The sequence below is a fragment of the Mytilus californianus genome, unplaced genomic scaffold (genome assembly GCF_021869535.1).
Source record: "Mytilus californianus isolate M0D057914Y unplaced genomic scaffold, xbMytCali1.0.p SCAF_2, whole genome shotgun sequence".
Taxonomy (NCBI): Eukaryota; Metazoa; Mollusca; class Bivalvia; order Mytilida; family Mytilidae; genus Mytilus; species Mytilus californianus.
Genome location: NW_026262668.1, coordinates 87,165,393 through 87,183,661, shown reverse-complemented (window position 1 = coordinate 87,183,661; position 18,269 = coordinate 87,165,393). Strand labels below are relative to the sequence as shown.

At 35.0% G+C, this 18,269-nt stretch overlaps 1 protein-coding gene across 1 annotated transcript in view; it reads right to left on the bottom strand.

Annotated features, from left to right (window-relative positions):
* The window catches only part of LOC127730371 (uncharacterized), a 123,399-nt gene that overhangs the window by 19,232 nt on the left and 85,898 nt on the right, over nt 1-18,269 (bottom strand). Inside the window, exons 42-51 of the mRNA XM_052238748.1 lie at nt 16,587-16,711; nt 15,856-15,954; nt 14,737-14,881; nt 14,303-14,401; nt 13,154-13,276; nt 5,611-5,923; nt 4,743-4,904; nt 4,198-4,285; nt 1,266-1,406; nt 82-273 (exon numbers count right to left, since the gene is read on the bottom strand). Coding sequence (XP_052094708.1) covers nt 82-273; nt 1,266-1,406; nt 4,198-4,285; nt 4,743-4,904; nt 5,611-5,923; nt 13,154-13,276; nt 14,303-14,401; nt 14,737-14,881; nt 15,856-15,954; nt 16,587-16,711 — 1,487 coding nt within the window. The remainder of the gene's footprint in view (nt 1-81; nt 274-1,265; nt 1,407-4,197; nt 4,286-4,742; nt 4,905-5,610; nt 5,924-13,153; nt 13,277-14,302; nt 14,402-14,736; nt 14,882-15,855; nt 15,955-16,586; nt 16,712-18,269) is intronic.

The window sequence follows — 18,269 nt, the reverse complement described above, 5'->3', positions numbered from 1 at the left end:
TATACCATAAATGTATTGCAGGCATTCTTCAAAAGTATTTTTATATCATTTACCTCACCCAAGTCAAATTACAATGTTTACCTAATAAATGAGCAGGTATATGTCCAGACTCAGGGAACTTATCCTCTCCATACACTGTCATCAGTTTACTACGGACATATGTATGTAGGTTCTGGTAAAGAGGCTGTAGTTGTTTAAGTAAATTCTCCAAATCTTCTTCAAATGTTGGTACGTCATAGTGAGACCTCCAGTAATCCCCATAATCATTATAGCCTACAAAACATACAATATGATGTTATATTAACAAGAATGGTACAGGGGGGATACATGCACGGAAAAAAAGGTTGTAGAATGAACTTAAAATGAAAGAACCCCAAGCCCCAAAGTCAAAATTCTAAGTTCAAAGGGGCATAACTCCTAGAAAAAAAAATCTGTCGATATGCACATATTCATAGTATTTCCTTATTATCTACAAAGTTTAATGAAATTCTGTTAAGTGGTTTCAGAGGAGTTGTGATGACAATAAACAGGACTGACAGACAGATGGATGGGTCAAAAACATTATACCCTACACAACTTTGTTGTGTGGGGTATAAAAGAACAGGACTGACGGATGGGGCAAAAACATTTTACCCTATGCAACAAAGTAGTTGCATGAGGTATAATAATTTTATTACTTATTATGTTGCAGGAATATCTTGCATAGAAGCTAATTTAATGAAAATTAACCGAATGTAACCTTTCACTACCATATTCAACAAGTTATGATTAGTGGTGTATGTCTAATATACAATTTATATGCATGATAGAAAATGTGAAATTAATTTGTACAAGCTCAAGAAACAAAACAAAAAGTGAGGCTTAACAATCTATTTTCTCATATTTGAAACAAGTCAAAATAAATAAAATCTTTTTATATCAAAAATGCATATATTGTTTATATCAAAAAAACAAATTAATGTTGGGGGGTTTTCACTCAAAACTGCTATGCATATAAGTAAAGAAATTGACATCACCGGACAGGGCAACAAAATTTAATGTAAGATGATGCAGAAGTTTTTCATTTCAATTGCATAATTATATTTAGTCCTGATCAAAGTGTCAATACAATATTACTGTAGAAATGTTCTCTTCTATTATTACTGAGAATAATTTTAATCATTTAATTCATGAAAGGTTTATTCCAGTAAATTAAACTAATTCATTTCAGGCATGATTTATTAGGATTTCCCCAGTTCCAGAAAGTTTTAATAATATAGGTTTACCTAATTCCCTGATGGCTTTGTTACTGAGATAAACATATTCCACATATTTAGGTTTCATTACACGACACACATCTCTCCATCCCTTCCATACAGCTAATAACTTGTCATAATCTGTAGACTCTGCTAAAATTTCATATAAATCTGGAAAAAAAATCATAGCATTATTAATTATGTCCATTTACAGCATACAGCTAAGAGGGGCCGATAAGGAATTTTTAAAAGGATAAACAAATTATATATTTCCAATCAAAGGGGACATACGCCCTCTTTGCCCCTAACACTGGTTTATAATGTCTTATACCATATACCTTAAATTCCAGGCAGACTGGAGGTCATATCAAAAAGATTTTCTAAGCATGTAGAAATATTTCAAATTCACCCATTTTATTTTCAAACTAGCTTTTTCATTTTATAAAATGTGAAAGTCTTTCAAGGAAGACCTGTATCTCATGCTGTCTTCAAACAAAAAAGCAGAAATCGCTGTAAAGTCCATGTTTTGAAATTGCAAATCCCAAAAATCATTCTAATCAATAAATAAAATAGCAGTTACTCATTAAGGCCAAATTGAACAAAATATTAATTTCCAAAATAGCACAATATTCACTCCCCCCAACTCCCAGTTCAGATTCTAGACTATGTTAATTATAAGATAATTCTACATCCATATCCCATAGACCTTATCTAGAGTAGATACAGTATTCTAAATGACAGTTTGCATAATATTGACTAATTAGATATAAGAAGATGCGATATTTGTAGTATTTCCGCGGATATATTTTACAGAGAAAAAAACAGTACCAGTGATCAGTTTCACAAAAAATCTTACGACTAAAGTTGATCGTACATGTAAGTATACTGAATTGTTCACGACTTACGATCACTTTAGTCGTAAGAATTTTTGTTAAACTGATCACAGAAGTGTGAAATGAACATATTCATTGTAATAAACTGTTGACACAGAGATTTGTCTCGTCTATCGGCATAAAATTCAGAAAAAGACAATCTGATGGACAGCAACATTGATTATTAATTCAGTCACTGGACCATGATCTTGTGGGCAGGGCCTAGAAATGGTCTACAAACTGATATGTACTGATAGTAATGCGACTTCATACAATATATCATTGATCTATCACAAGTAGATCCTATCAAACTAACTTGAGCAGAAAACTTAACATTGAAAATTGCTAATCAATTCAAAGTCACTGGACCATGTCCTAGGGGCAGGGCCTCAAAATAGTCGTCAAACTGATATGTACTGATAGTAATGCAACTTCATATTAAATATCAATGATCTATCACAAGTAGTTCCTATCAAACTAACTTAAGCAGAAAAGTTTACATTGAAAATTGCTTATCAATGCAGTCACTGGACCATGACTTAGTGGGCAGTTCCTCGAAATAGTCATCAAACTGATATGTACTGATAGTAATGCAACTTCATACTAAATATCAATGATCTATCACAAGTAGATCCTATCAAACTAACTTAGGCAGAAAACTTAACATTGAAAATTGCTTATTAATTCAAAGTCACTGGACCATGACTTGGGGGGCAGGGCCTTGAAATAGTCAGCAAACTGATATGTACTGATAGTGATGCAACTTCAAAGTAAATATCAATGATCTATCACAACTAGTTCCTATCAAACTAACTTAAGCAGAAAACTTAACATTGAAAATTGCTTATTAATTCAAAGTCACTGGACCATGACTTGGGGGCAGGGCCTCCAAAGAGTCAGCAAACTGATATGTACTGATAGTATTGCAACTTCAAAGTAAATATTAAATCGTGTACACTATGGAAGTGGACCCCTCCCCCCTTATTCCCATGTATACCTTGGCCTTATACAAGTGTAGTGTGTATGCGTGACAACTATTGTGAACTCATAAATGGTGGGGTGCTATCACATGGTTGGAAGCAAGATCAGATCCTAAACAGCCACTGCAAGAACCAAGCTGAATAGAGTCTCATACTCCCACCACCATGTATAACCACATAGACATAGGTTGAAGAAAACATAATACAGGTTTGGGCCAATAACCACAGTTTAATTAATCTTTGCATCATATATAAAGACAATTAACAATGAAACAATAATATTTTCATTTTGCACAAACAGTCTTTGAAAAATCTGTGGTACTCCAGTAGAAAACACAAAACTACGATAACTACACATTAAAATAAACAATAATAAAATCATGCAATAAAGGAAACTATTGAAATAACATTGCAATGTGTTAAAAGATTTTTCACATAACCAATAGGGAGTGGTGGGTGGGACTAGAAATTTTTCTGCCCAAAATTAAAAATGTCTGCCTACGCCGCTGGTAAATTTGAAAGTGAATAATTGCCCTCTTGATAAAACAAGAGCAACTAATTAGTGCCTTGATTGGATAATTCAAATAAATACTGGGCCCTGATTGGCTAATGTCTTAGTAACCCAAATAGCAACTTAATTAATTAGTAAGGGCTGCAGATACAGGGAACAACCCAATCTGATTGGTTAAAATGCAATGTATCTCTAAACAACATATTAGATAAAATTACACGGATCATGCTAAAGCAAGGAGAGCAAGTTCCCCCTATATTAATACTTCATTTAAATAAAATGAACACATCAATGATCTATCACAACTAGTTCCTGTCAAACTAACTTAAGCAGAAAACTAAACAATTGTTGATGCCGGAGCCATAGCCGGAGTCGCCAGAAAAGCAATCCCTATGTCTCGCTCTCAGCGACTTTCGTCGTTGTCAAGACAAAAAGTAAGGTAAAGAACAATTAGAATTTATTATCTGCTATTTTTTCATTAAGTCAAATTTGTGTCCGATAATGATGACTTCAATTAGGGGAGATATGAGTTGAATGTTAGAACTCATCCTATAGCTGCCAGAATTTCTATCTTTTATCCTGCTAACCATGTTACCTACCTGGTTCTAATTTGTGACATACGTCATCAGATAAACACACCTTTCCATTACCATAGATACCAGACATGTCTGATAACAACCCCTTCAGCTGTAAATAAAATAATACTATACACTTAATTGAAACATGTAAACATTCTTATTACAAACAAAAATGTGTAATATAAGTTATACTAACTGTATAGTTTTGTAATTAATGTAGGCATAATGTATTTACTGGATTTATTATCACTTTCTTCAATCATAAAATTGCAGAAATAATTTTTTTTGCTTCAAATACATGCAGCTATTTCTGTGTAATCATATTTCTAGTTCAATGAAACAGGAGCCTATTGATTGTTATGTCCATTCATTCATCCATTCTGCCCATCCACAATCGGTAAATGCATATTCAATGACCAGTAAATCAGTGACTGGATTTTCAATAAAACTTTCAGAGTGCCATCAGTATCTGATGGTATTGTGAATCTTAAGATTTTTATTTTTATTTGATATTTGTGTTTTCCTTTATCAAAACCTTGACATTTCCAAATCTTTAAATTTTATACCTGCTCAAGCTGATTCATATCTGATAGGGCACTTGTTCCTATGTTTGTGATGGCTTTAAACAATCTCTTCTGTGTTGTATTGTAAAAAGATTGCCAGTCGTACTGTGAGGCTTCATTATACATCTGTTTCTCAAAATGAGCTAACTCTACTTGTGATCTAGTCTGAAACAAAAATATAAACAGTTAATGTACCTTGTTTTGTCATATCAAACTTCTGCAGATTTGCAAAAATGTAACAAATACAGGTTTTGAATGAATTATAAATGATTGATTGATTGATTGGTATTTAATAACATTTTCACCACTATTGTGCTATCTTGTGAAGGTCAGTTATTGGTGGAGGAAGCATGAGTGCCCAGAGAGAACCAATGAATGACCTTCGGTAGGAAATTGGTGGAGGAAGCCAGAGTGCTTAGAGAGAACCAATGACCTTAGGTAGGAAAACTGAAAAATCCTAGTCAATTAAGACTGGAGTCTAACACACTTTCCATGTGCTGGATTCGAACTCACAACCTCAGTGTTGACAGCCTAATGATGCAGTAGTTCGACTACTTAGGCCACTCAGCTACCGAGGTCCACCAATTATGAGTGATAGAAAATACTAGAATATTTAAAAAAAATTTGTAGCAGGGATTATATGACTTGTAATCTAAAATAAATTAAAATTAAATCAAACAAGTATCTGTTTTGGCAATTACAAGATAATACAAAAGTAATGGAGAATTCTTTCTCCAAAAATCAAGTACTGATACAACATTACATAATTCTCGTTTACATACATATTATATTAAATTTCCTCTTTTATACTCTCTTACAATTGACAGATATTTATGACATTACACATTATAAACCAAAATAAGATATTTACATAAGCAGCCTTTGTCTTGCTTGTTATATTAGATGTGTAGGCCCATTCTGCCTTGTAAGCTTTATCATATGCTACTGTGGCCTGTTTCTCATACTGTGTTAGCCATTCTTCTACCTTTCCTATTGATGGTGGTAGTTGTGTTACGGAACATGTCTCACTCCAACCTGGGTTATCTCCCTTATTTTGTTCTTTAAGCCAATCAATAAGAGGTATGAAGTAATCAATGATAGGTTTAGCATCCATGTTAGGTTGTCCTGTGATTGCCATCATTGCCTCTGGCCATGGTTTTGAGGATCCAAGTCTTAGCATTGCACTGTAAAAAAGGAATGTTTTGTTTAAAGATATATGTAGAAGTTTCACAAAAATATCAGAGAGCAGTGCTTACATGTCTGTCAATATGTGTGGACATCTTGATTTAGTTCTTTGATTAAGAACTTCTGACAACTTTCAATATGAAGAACAGCAATAAAAAGATTGTTGTCTCATGTTTACCCAGTCTTTCATTTTCAGGAAAAACAAAGTGTGTTTGTATTTCCATACTAATTCTCTGTATGTTAAAATGTAATCATTAAGTCATCGCAGGTTATGATTAGCAGTGATAGACAATTTCTGATTGTAATAAGCTCTGAAATATAATAAATATGTTTTTGTTTTGTTTACAAAAAAACTTAAAGACAAGTTCTTTTTTACCAACGGATTGTTGTTGAAGGATTACAAACTCTTTAACTCTGGCTGTTAATTTTGTCAACTGTACAATTAAGTCAGTCCATTTAATGTTAAGTAAAACAATGCACAGATTAGATTGCAGCACTTTTCCTGATTGTAATAATTGTTGACTAAGCTGTTTGGTGTCCTTATGTGGTGAAAGATGAGGCATATAGGAGTAACTTAAAATTTATGTATTCCATTAATGTATTTACCCTACTTTATCCCCTGCTTCTTTAGTCCTGTATATGTCACAAGTATGTAATGGATCTGTATGACCAGCAGTATCACATGTACCTACCCTAATTTATCCCCTGCTTCTTTAGACCTGTATATGTCACAAGTGTGTAATGGTCCAGTATGACCAGCAGTATCACATGTACCTACCCTAATTTATCCCCAGCTTCTTTAGACCTGTATATGTCACAAGTGTGTAATGGTCCAGTATGACCAGCAGTATCACATGTATCTACCCTAATTTATCCCCTGCGTCTTTAGACCTGTATATATGTCACAAGTGTGTAATGGTCCAGTATGACCAGCAGTATCACATGTATCTACCCTAATTTATCCCCTGCGTCTTTAGACCTTTATATATGACACAAGTGTGTAATGGTCCAGTATGACCAGCAGTATCACATGTACCTACCCTAACTTATCCCCTGCTTCTTTAGACCTGTATATATGTCACAAGTATGTAATGGACCAGTATGACCAGCAGTATCACATGTACCTACCCTAATTTATCCCCTGCTTCTTTAGACCTGTATATGTCACAAGTGTGTAATGGTCCAGTATGACCAGCAGTATCACATGTACCTACCCTAATTTATCCCCTGCTTCTTTAGACCTTTATATATGTCACAAGTATGTAATGGTCCAGTATGACCAACAGTATCACATGTACATACCCTAATTTATCCCCTGCTTCTTTAGACCTGTATATGTCACAAGTATGTAATGGTCCAGTATGACCAGCAGTATCACATGTACCTACCCTAATTTATCCCCTGCTTCTTTAGACCTTTATATATGACACAAGTGTGTAATGGTCCAGTATACCAGCAGTATCACATGTACCTACCCTAATTTATCCCTTGCTTCTTTAGACCTTTATATATGACACAAGTGTGTAATGGTCCAGTATGACCAGCAGTATCACATGTACCTACCCTAACTTATCCCCTGCTTCTTTAGACCTGTATATATGTCACAAGTATGTAATGGACCAGTATGACCAGCAGTATCACATGTACCTACCCTAATTTATCCCCTGCTTCTTTAGACCTGTATATATGTCACAAGTATGTAATGGTCCAGTATGACCAGCAGTATCACATGTACCTACCCTAATTTATCCCCTGCTTCTTTAGACCTGTATATGTCACAAGTATGTAATGGTCCAGTATGACCAGCAGTATCACATGTACCTACCCTAACTTATCCCCTGCTTCTTTAGACCTGTATATATGTCACAAGTATGTAATGGACTAGTATGACCAGCAGTATCAAATGTACCTACCCTAATTTATCCCCAGCTTCTTTAGACCTTTATATATGTCACAAGTGTGTAATGGTCCAGTATGACCAGCAGTATCACATGTAACTACCCTAACTTATCCCCTGCTTCTTTAGACCTGTATATATGTCACAAGTGTGTAATGGTCCAGTATGACCAACAGTATCACATGTACCTACCCTAATTTATCCCCTGCGTCTTTAGACCTGTATATATGTCACAAGTATGTAATGGACCAGTATGACCAGCAGTATCACATGTACCTACCCTAACTTATCCCCTGCTTCTTTAGACCTGTATATATGTCACAAGTATGAAATGGATCTGTATGACCAGCAGTATCACATGTACCTACCCTAATTTATCCCCTGCTTCTTTAGACCTGTATATATGTCACAAGTGTGTAATGGTCCAGTATGACCAACAGTATCACATGTACCTACCCTAATTTATCCCCTGCGTCTTTAGACCTGTATATATGTCACAAGTATGTAATGGACCAGTATGACCAGCAGTATCACATGTACCTACCCTAACTTATCCCCTGCTTCTTTAGACCTGTATATATGTCACAAGTGTGTAATGGTCCAGTATGACCAGCAGTATCACATGTACCTACCCTAACTTATCCCCTGCTTCTTTAGACCTTTATATATGTCACAAGTATGTAATGGTCCAGTATGACCAGCAGTATCACATGTACCTACCCTAATTTATCCCCTGCTTCTTTAGACCTGTATATGTCACAAGTATGTAATGGACCAGTATGACCAGCAGTATCACATGTACCTACCCTAACTTATCCCCTGCTTCTTTAGACCTGTATATATGTCACAAGTATGTAATGGTCCAGTATGACCAGCAGTATCACATGTACCTACCCTAATTTATCCCCTGCTTCTTTAGACCTGTATATGTCACAAGTATGTAATGGTCCAGTATGACCAGCAGTATCACATGTACCTACCCTACTTTATCCCCTTCTTCTTTAGACCTGTATATGTCACAAGTATGTAATGGACCAGTATGACCAACAGTATCACATGTACCTACCCTAATTTGTCCCCTGCTTCTTTATACCTGTATATATGTCACAAGTATGTAATGGTCCAGTATGACCAGCAGTATCACATGTACCTACCCTAATTTATCCCCAGCTTCTTTAGACCTTTATATATGACACAAGTGTGTAATGGTCCAGTATGACCAGCAGTATCACATGTACCTACCCTAACTTATCCCCTGCTTCTTTAGACCTGTATATATGTCTCAAGTGTGTAATGGTCCAGTATGACCAATAGTATCACATGTACCTACCCTAATTTATCCCCTGCTTCTTTAGACCTGTATATGTCACAAGTATGTAATGGTCCAGTATGACCAACAGTATCACATGTACCTACCCTAATTTATCCCCTGCTTCTTTAGACCTGTATATGTCACAAGTGTGTAATGGTCCAGTATGACCAACAGCATCACATGTACCTACCCTACTTTATCCCCTGCTTCTTTAGACCTGTATATGTCACAAGTGTGTAATGGTCCAGTATGACCAACAGTATCACATGTACCTACCCTAATTTATCCCCAGCTTCTTTAGACCTGTATATGTCACAAGTATGTAATGGTCCAGTATGACCAACAGTATCACATGTACCTACCCTAATTTATCCCCAGCTTCTTTAGACCTGTATATGTCACAAGTATGTAATGGACCAGTATGACCAGCAGTATCACATGTACCTACCCTAATTTATCCCCTGCTTCTTTAGACCTGTATATATGTCACAAGTATGTAATGGTCCAGTATGACCAACAGTATCACATGTACCTACCCTAACTTATCCCCTGCTTCTTTAGACCTTTATATATGTCACAAGTGTGTAATGGTCCAGTATGACCAGCAGTATCACATGTACCTACCCTAACTTATCCCCTGCTTCTTTAGACCTGTATATATGTCACAAGTATGTAATGGTCCAGTATGACCAGCAGTATCACATGTACCTACCCTTATTTATCCCCTGCTTCTTTAGACCTGTATATGTCACAAGTATGTAATGGTCCAGTATGACCAACAGTATCACATGTACCTACCCTAATTTATCCCCTGCTTCTTTAGACCTTTATATATGTCACAAGTGTGTAATGGTCCAGTATGACCAGCAGTATCACATGTACCTACCCTAATTTATCCCATGCTTCTTTAGACCTTTATATATGTCACAAGTGTGTAATGGTCCAGTATGACCAGCAGTATCACATGTACCTACCCTAACTTATCCCCTGCTTCTTTAGACCTGTATATATGTCACAAGTATGTAATGGTCCAGCATGACCAGCAGTATCACATGTACCTACCCTAATTTATCCCCTGCTTCTTTAGACCTGTATATGTCACAAGTATGTAATGGTCCAGTATGACCAGCAGTATCACATGTACCTACCCTAATTTATCCCCTGCTTCTTTAGACCTGTATATGTCACAAGTATGTAATGGTCCAGTATGACCAGCAGTATCACATGTACCTACCCTAATTTATCCCCTGCTTCTTTAGACCTGTATATGTCACAAGTGTGTAATGGTCCAGTATGACCAGCAGTATCACATGTACCTACCCTTATTTATCCCCTGCTTCTTTAGACCTGTATATGTCACAAGTATGTAATGGTCCAGTATGACCAGCAGTATCACATGTACCTACCCTAATTTATCCCCTGCTTCTTTAGACCTGTATATGTCACAAGTATGTAATGGTCCAGTATGACCAGCAGTATCACATGTACCTACCCTAATTTATCCCCAGCTTCTTTAGACCTGTATATGTCACAAGTATGTAATGGTCCAGTATGACCAGCAGTATCACATGTACCTACCCTAATTTATCCCCTGCTTCTTTAGACCTGTATATATGTCACAAGTGTGTAATGGTCCAGTATGACCAGCAGTATCACATGTACCTACCCTTATTTATCCCCTGCTTCTTTAGACCTGTATATGTCACAAGTATGTAATGGTCCAGTATGACCAGCAGTATCACATGTACCTACCCTAATTTATCCCCTGCTTCTTTAGACCTGTATATGTCACAAGTATGTAATGGTCCAGTATGACCAGCAGTATCACATGTACCTACCCTAATTTATCCCCAGCTTCTTTAGACCTGTATATGTCACAAGTATGTAATGGTCCAGTATGACCAGCAGTATCACATGTACCTACCCTAATTTATCCCCTGCTTCTTTAGACCTGTATATGTCACAAGTGCGTAATGGTCCAGTATGACCAGCAGTATCACATGTACCTACCCTTATTTATCCCCTGCTTCTTTAGACCTGTATATGTCACAAGTATGTAATGGTCCAGTATGACCAGCAGTATCACATGTACCTACCCTAATTTATCCCCTGCTTCTTTAGACCTGTATATGTCACAAGTATGTAATGGTCCAGTATGACCAGCAGTATCACATGTACCTACCCTAATTTATCCCCAGCTTCTTTAGACCTGTATATGTCACAAGTATGTAATGGTCCAGTATGACCAGCAGTATCACATGTACCTACCCTAATTTATCCCCTGCTTCTTTAGACCTGTATATATGTCACAAGTATGTAATGGTCCAGTATGACCAGCAGTATCACATGTACCTACCCTAATTTATCCCCTGCTTCTTTAGACCTGTATATATGTCACAAGTATGTAATGGTCCAGTATGACCAGCAGTATCACATGTACCTACCCTAATTTATCCCCTGCTTCTTTAGACCTGTATATGTCACAAGTGTGTAATGGTCCAGTATGACCAACAGTATCACATGTACCTACCCTTATTTATCCCCTGCTTCTTTAGACCTGTATATATGTCATAAGTATGTAATGGTCCAGTATGACCAACAGCATCACATGTACCTACCCTACTTTATCCCCTGCTTCTTTAGACCTGTATATGTCACAAGTGTGTAATGGTCCAGTATGACCAACAGTATCACATGTACCTACCCTAATTTATCCCCTGCTTCTTTAGACCTGTATATATGTCACAAGTATGTAATGGACCAGTATGACCAGCAGTATCACATGTACCTACCCTAACTTATCCCCTGCTTCTTTAGACCTGTATATGTCACAAGTGTGTAATGGTCCAGTATGACCAGCAGTATCACATGTACCTACCCTAATTTATCCCCTGCTTCTTTAGACCTGTATATATGTCACAAGTATGTAATGGTCCAGTATGACCAGCAGTATCACATGTACCTACCCTAATTTATCCCCAGCTTCTTAAGACCTGTATATGTCACAAGTGTGTAATGGTCCAGTATGACCAGCAGTATCACATGTACCTACCCTAATTTATCCCCTGCTTCTTTAGACCTGTATATATGTCATAAGTATGTAATGGTCCAGTATGACCAACAGCATCACATGTACCTACCCTAATTTATCCCCTGCTTCTTTAGACCTGTATATATGTCACAAGTATGTAATGGTCCAGTATGACCAGCAGTATCACATGTACCTACCCTAATTTATCCCCTGCTTCTTTAGACCTGTATATGTCACAAGTATGTAATGGTCCAGTATGACCAGCAGTATCACATGTACCTACCCTAATTTATCCCCTGCTTCTTTAGACCTGTATATACCGGTATGTCACAAGTGTGTAATGGTCCAGTATGACCAGCAGTATCACATGTACCTACCCTTATTTATCCCCAGCTTCTTGAGACCTGTATATGTCACAAGTATGTAATGGTCCAGTATGACCAGCAGTATCACATGTACATACCCTAATTTATCCCCAGCTTCTTTAGACCTGTATATATGTCACAAGTATGTAATGGTCCAGTATGACCAACAGTATCACATGTACCTACCCTAATTTATCCCCTGCTTCTTTAGACCTGTATATCTGTCACAAGTATGTAATGGTCCAGTATGACCAACAGTATCACATGTACATACCCTAATTTATCCCCAGCTTCTTTAGACCTGTATATATGTCACAAGTGTGTAATGGTCCAGTATGACCAGCAGTATCACATGTACCTACCCTAATTTATCCCCAGCTTCTTTAGACCTGTATATGTCACAAGTGTGTAATGGTCCAGTATGACCAACAGTATCACATGTACCTACCCTAATTTATCCCCAGCTTCTTTAGACCTGTATATATGTCACAAGTATGTAATGGTCCAGTATGACCAACAGTATCACATGTACATACCCTAATTTATCCCCTGCTTCTTTAGACCTGTATATATGTCACAAGTATGTAATGGTCCAGTATGACCAGCAGTATCACATGTACCTACCCTAATTTATCCCCTGCTTCTTTAGACCTGTATATGTCACAAGTATGTAATGGACCAGTATGACCAGCAGTTTCACATAAAGCTTTTTGGAATTGGAACTGAACAACAAAACTTATAAAATATCTGTAAATAAAATATAAAATGTATTCAATAGCATATACACCAATTTTTCACTACATCAATCTTCATAAACAATTAAGAATCAAAACCAATAGGGATTTTCTTTCATTATGATACAGAATGTAACTTTGACTTTATCCAAGGATGTAAAGTAATTAAAGAGCTGCGTCAACGGTCATGAGGGCATGATATGCTTGTCGCCCTTTTAGTTTTGATGATTATTCAACGAATAAAGTTCCATAACTCAGCAATGTCATAACAGAAATTTATAAAAAAAAAAAAGACAGCTTATTTCAATAGATATAAACAAGTCACCATAGATTCATGAAAATTGCTCAAAGCCTTTTTGATTAATTGTCTGAAAACTGGAAAATCCCCCCTTTTTTATGACTAAAATTTCTTAACTTGGAAACGTAAAATCTAAAATTTATAATGATTGAAAGGGAGCTTATCTCAGATGATATCAACAATTCAACAAAGTTTTATGAAAGTTGGTGAAAGCGCTTTTGAGTTATTGTCCAAAGTGTTGACGACAGATGGACAGATGGATGGACATAATACCATAATACGTCCCGTCTTAGACAGGCGTATAAAAATAACGAAAATTTTGTATTTTGATTTTGAGGTAACTATGTCTATAGTCAAGGATTCATTTATTTATGTGACCACATATAAAAGTATGGCTGTAATCTTATTTCAACTTTCAATCAAGTAGCAAAAGATAAAAAATATTTAATTTAGCACAGAAACCACTTTTCTGCACAGATTTCAGTCTACTTTTAGTAACTTTGACCTTGACCTCATATGAAGTGCCTAAAAATCAATATGAATCTTCCACTCATTTTAACACACCAAATTTTTTAAAAGAACAAATGATATCAAGATAAAAAAGCAAAAACTGATAAAGTCCCTGGATTTTTCAGCAGAAAGGGAATATTCATGCAAAATTGCACAAAATATTATATATCAGCCATCCTCCCAAATACTTATTTAGGATAGATATGGTACTAAAACAAATGACTGACTTACCTTATATATGGTGTATTTCCTGGAATATGATATTTTGCTCCAGGATCAAAATCTTCTGCTGTTCTTTCTACTGGGGGTGCTATTCCTTGATATTTACATCTAAAGAAATTTGAATAAAATTAAATTAAGCAATGACTCTGTCATTACATACTGTTATTGTGAATTTGTTTTTTTATTGTTTCATTGTAACATAAATATGGTCAAAACTCATTATGTTGAAAAAGAACAAGATATATTTCTTTACATTATTTTATTACAAAAGTTACAGCTACACAATTAATATGCACTATTTTGTTCTACAATGCTTCGGACTACCAGCTAATCCTTCAACTTCTGTTTGAAGTAAAAACAGTTGAATATCAATTCTATTGTAAATTGTTCACCTCAACTAGTCAATTAATAGGAAAAAAAGTTTTGAAAAGCAAGTATCTCACCTAAGATCCCACCATTTCTGATTGTAATCATCAGGAGTTGTCTCCCCACTAAATACACTCCATCGCCATTGGTCCATGAGATATCCAAAAGGAAGGAAAGCTATCTTTTCTAAAGCCATCTTCATTAAAAAGTTAATGTCACTCTCTGTTAAAATGGAAAAATGAAGAGTGAGCATTTGCACAGCCAATTAAAAGCTAGTCCGATGCATCTGCTAATGTAACCTGGTGGGTATACAGATTTACAAGAAAATATTTGTCATGAAACCTTTACTGTGGTGAAAATGAGATTAGCAATTTCTATCTGTGCTTTTTTTCTAAAAAATTGTTTTACCTGTTTAAGGCATGAAATATTTCTATAGGCTAAGATGGCAATATGGAATCCTAAAAATTCACTCCAAAAGACAGTTTTTTTAACTTAAAAGATCAGTTTATCCACCATGTCATTTATAATTACATTTAACTGGACTAAATTTTGTAGATGGTCATTCAGAATGTTGCATCAAATTAGCCTACTGTTTGACACATATAAAAGGGGTATGTCACACATTGTCTATAACATTTTGAATGTTATTTATGAAAACTAGATAACAAATGTATCCTTATTTAACCCTAAGAACCTAGTGATTCTATAATCATGTAGAATAAATCAAAGTCTAATAGGTCTGTCACATTAGCCAGCTAAATATATATATATATACCTTCTGAATCTAAAGGCAATAATTATTCTTAAGTTGAGTTCTTCAAAAAGATAGACAACATGTTGCATTTATCCTTACTTTAAATCAATAATGGCAGCAAATATCATTCAAGTTTTGGCAAAATGTCTTGCAACTTGTAAGTAGATTTTATCAAGAGCTATTCAAACATTTGTCAGGTGATGACATAAATATTGCGCAAGCTACATATTATATTGTGTCTCTACCTTAGAACTACTTGTGTAATGCTTTAGCAATTCCAATTTCATATCATTTTTTAAAAAGCTCTTTATAGAATTACTGACTTGCAAGAAAATTGGTCAACACATTAATGGTTTCTAGTGAAATGTATAATGTTTCATTATCAAATAGTCAAATAATAATTCAAAAATAACTGCCTTAAATTCCAACAAAAACAAGGTACCTTTATCATTTTCCACGGTATCTAACAGTTTTATTTTCTGTAGATGTTTTGGTGTGGCAACAGATAGTGCTAAAACATCACCTACTGCTTCATGGAAACCTAATATGTAGAAAAATGTATTGTTAATGTATATGCATTTATCTGAAATTTTATTTTGAATGGTTTTGTGTTTGTGACTATCTCATAGATTACAAGAACTAATTGTCTGCACCCAATCAAACCATGTGTTCAGAACATATATTGACATGTGTGACAGCAAGTAGACAAAATATAAAACTATTTAGAATGAGATAACAATGAAGGAAGATCCTTTACTTCCAGTGGCAAATATTACATGCATTTAAAGGATGATTGCATTTTGAAGTAATATAAATATACAAGGTTGTGAACTATACTGCCACACAGAGTAGAATTTTAATGTGCTAGCTCACAAGGTAATAGTCCAAAAGTCACCCTACCAAGACATATTCTTAAGCTGAAGTAGTTTGACCCTAGAGGTTATAGATTCCTATTTGTACTGTGTATGCTCAATTTGTGGTCATAACTATATCAAATTAGTACATATGTGGATTTGCTCCATCTTTGAAGATTACTTGTTAATCTTTATGTTGTAATAACTACTATTAATGTCAAGACACCTTGTTACCACGATTAGTTTACAGGATTTTTTCAATCTCTGAGGTTATGTGTTAATTTTTATCTTCTAACACTATGTTGCCATGGTTACTTACCAGGATTTGCTCCATCTCTGAAGGTTACAGGTTTATCTTTATATTGCAAGAAGTACTGAATATGTCCCATCTCATGATGAATAGTGATAAGATCTTCCATGTTCACAGCTGTACACATTTTAATCCTGCAGGTTGAATGACAAATGATAATGTCAGTCATTGAAAATAATAAAATGGTCCACAGGTGCAGCTTGATACAACAGCAGAGGTCGAACCCTTAACAGTTGGGCAAGTAAGGACACAAAATTCAAGCTTGATACAGCTCTGAATCTGGATTGTGATTAAATATTTGACACATCATAGGTTTCTTATACAGAATGAATGTTTTAAATTTGAAATTTGACATTTACCTATTATAGTCCAATAACCAAAATCTAAATACATGGTTAGAATCAGCACATCAAAGAACCCCAAGAATTCAATTTTTTATGAAATCAAACAAATTTTAAATTCGGACCCTTTGGACCTCAATGTGGATCAATTTGATAATGGAGACCAAAATCCAAAATATAAATACATGGTTATATTCAGCATATCAAAGAATCCCATATATTCCAATTTTGTTGAAATCAGACAAAAAAAGTTTCACTTTGGACCCCAATTGAAAACTTGAAAACTGGGCCCAAAATCAAAAATCAAAATACATGTTTAAATTCTGCATATCAAAGAACCCCAAGAATTTAAGACTTTGAATTAAACCCCATTGAAATTGGTCAAGAAATAAGCAATTTAAACAAAGTATTAGAAAAGTATTGTTTTTGGCCCTTAATTCCTAAATGGTTTGGGCCATAACCCCCAAAATCAATCCCAACCTTTCTTTTGAGGTATGGAACCTTGTGGTACAATTTCATAGAGATCCATTCAATTATACTCAAATTATTGTCTGGAAAATAGATATCTTTGGATTTGGAGGGCGACAATGATGCTGACGACAACATCGCCATACCATTATATCGCTTTCTTATAAGATTAGGCCATTCATGATTACCATGATACCTATAAATGCTATTTTTTCATACATTCTAGTTCTACATTTATATCTCAATATGCTAATTACTCAATTTAAAGACAGTACAATTAACATTTTAACAACTTTCAGATGTAGATCCACATGTTTAAAGTGTATGTAAAATTCGTATGATGATCTATTGCTGTATCTTTTACCATATACATAACATGTAAATATTCTGCTGAGCTGCACTGTTCTACATACAAAAGGACTAGAGAGGTGAAATATCATTGTTACAGTACATTTTTATCAACAGACCTCAATGTTAAATTGAACAAAATCACTCAAGCATTTAAATTTAAAACAAAAATACCTGAATGATGCTGCATTGCATTATACTAATGTAAATTACAATTGTTATAATGCAATGTGTTTTTGAGAAATGTGCCTGTCAAGTGTGTGTAGAGATTTTGTGTAATGAATTAATATATCATATCTGTTCTTTGCCATTCCTAAACATAATAAAAACATGTTAATGTTTGTCATATGTAAATATTAACAGTCACTTTCAAAGCAGAGGAAATAAAAAATATGTCCAACAAGTCAGTGCTCTTCTTTCATCTGAATATGGAATAATAATTTTTATTTAATTTTTATTTCCTCCTCTTACTCTCTTTATTTAAATGTTGTAAACGAATATATCAAAAGATGTCAATTGCTCTATTCATTTTATA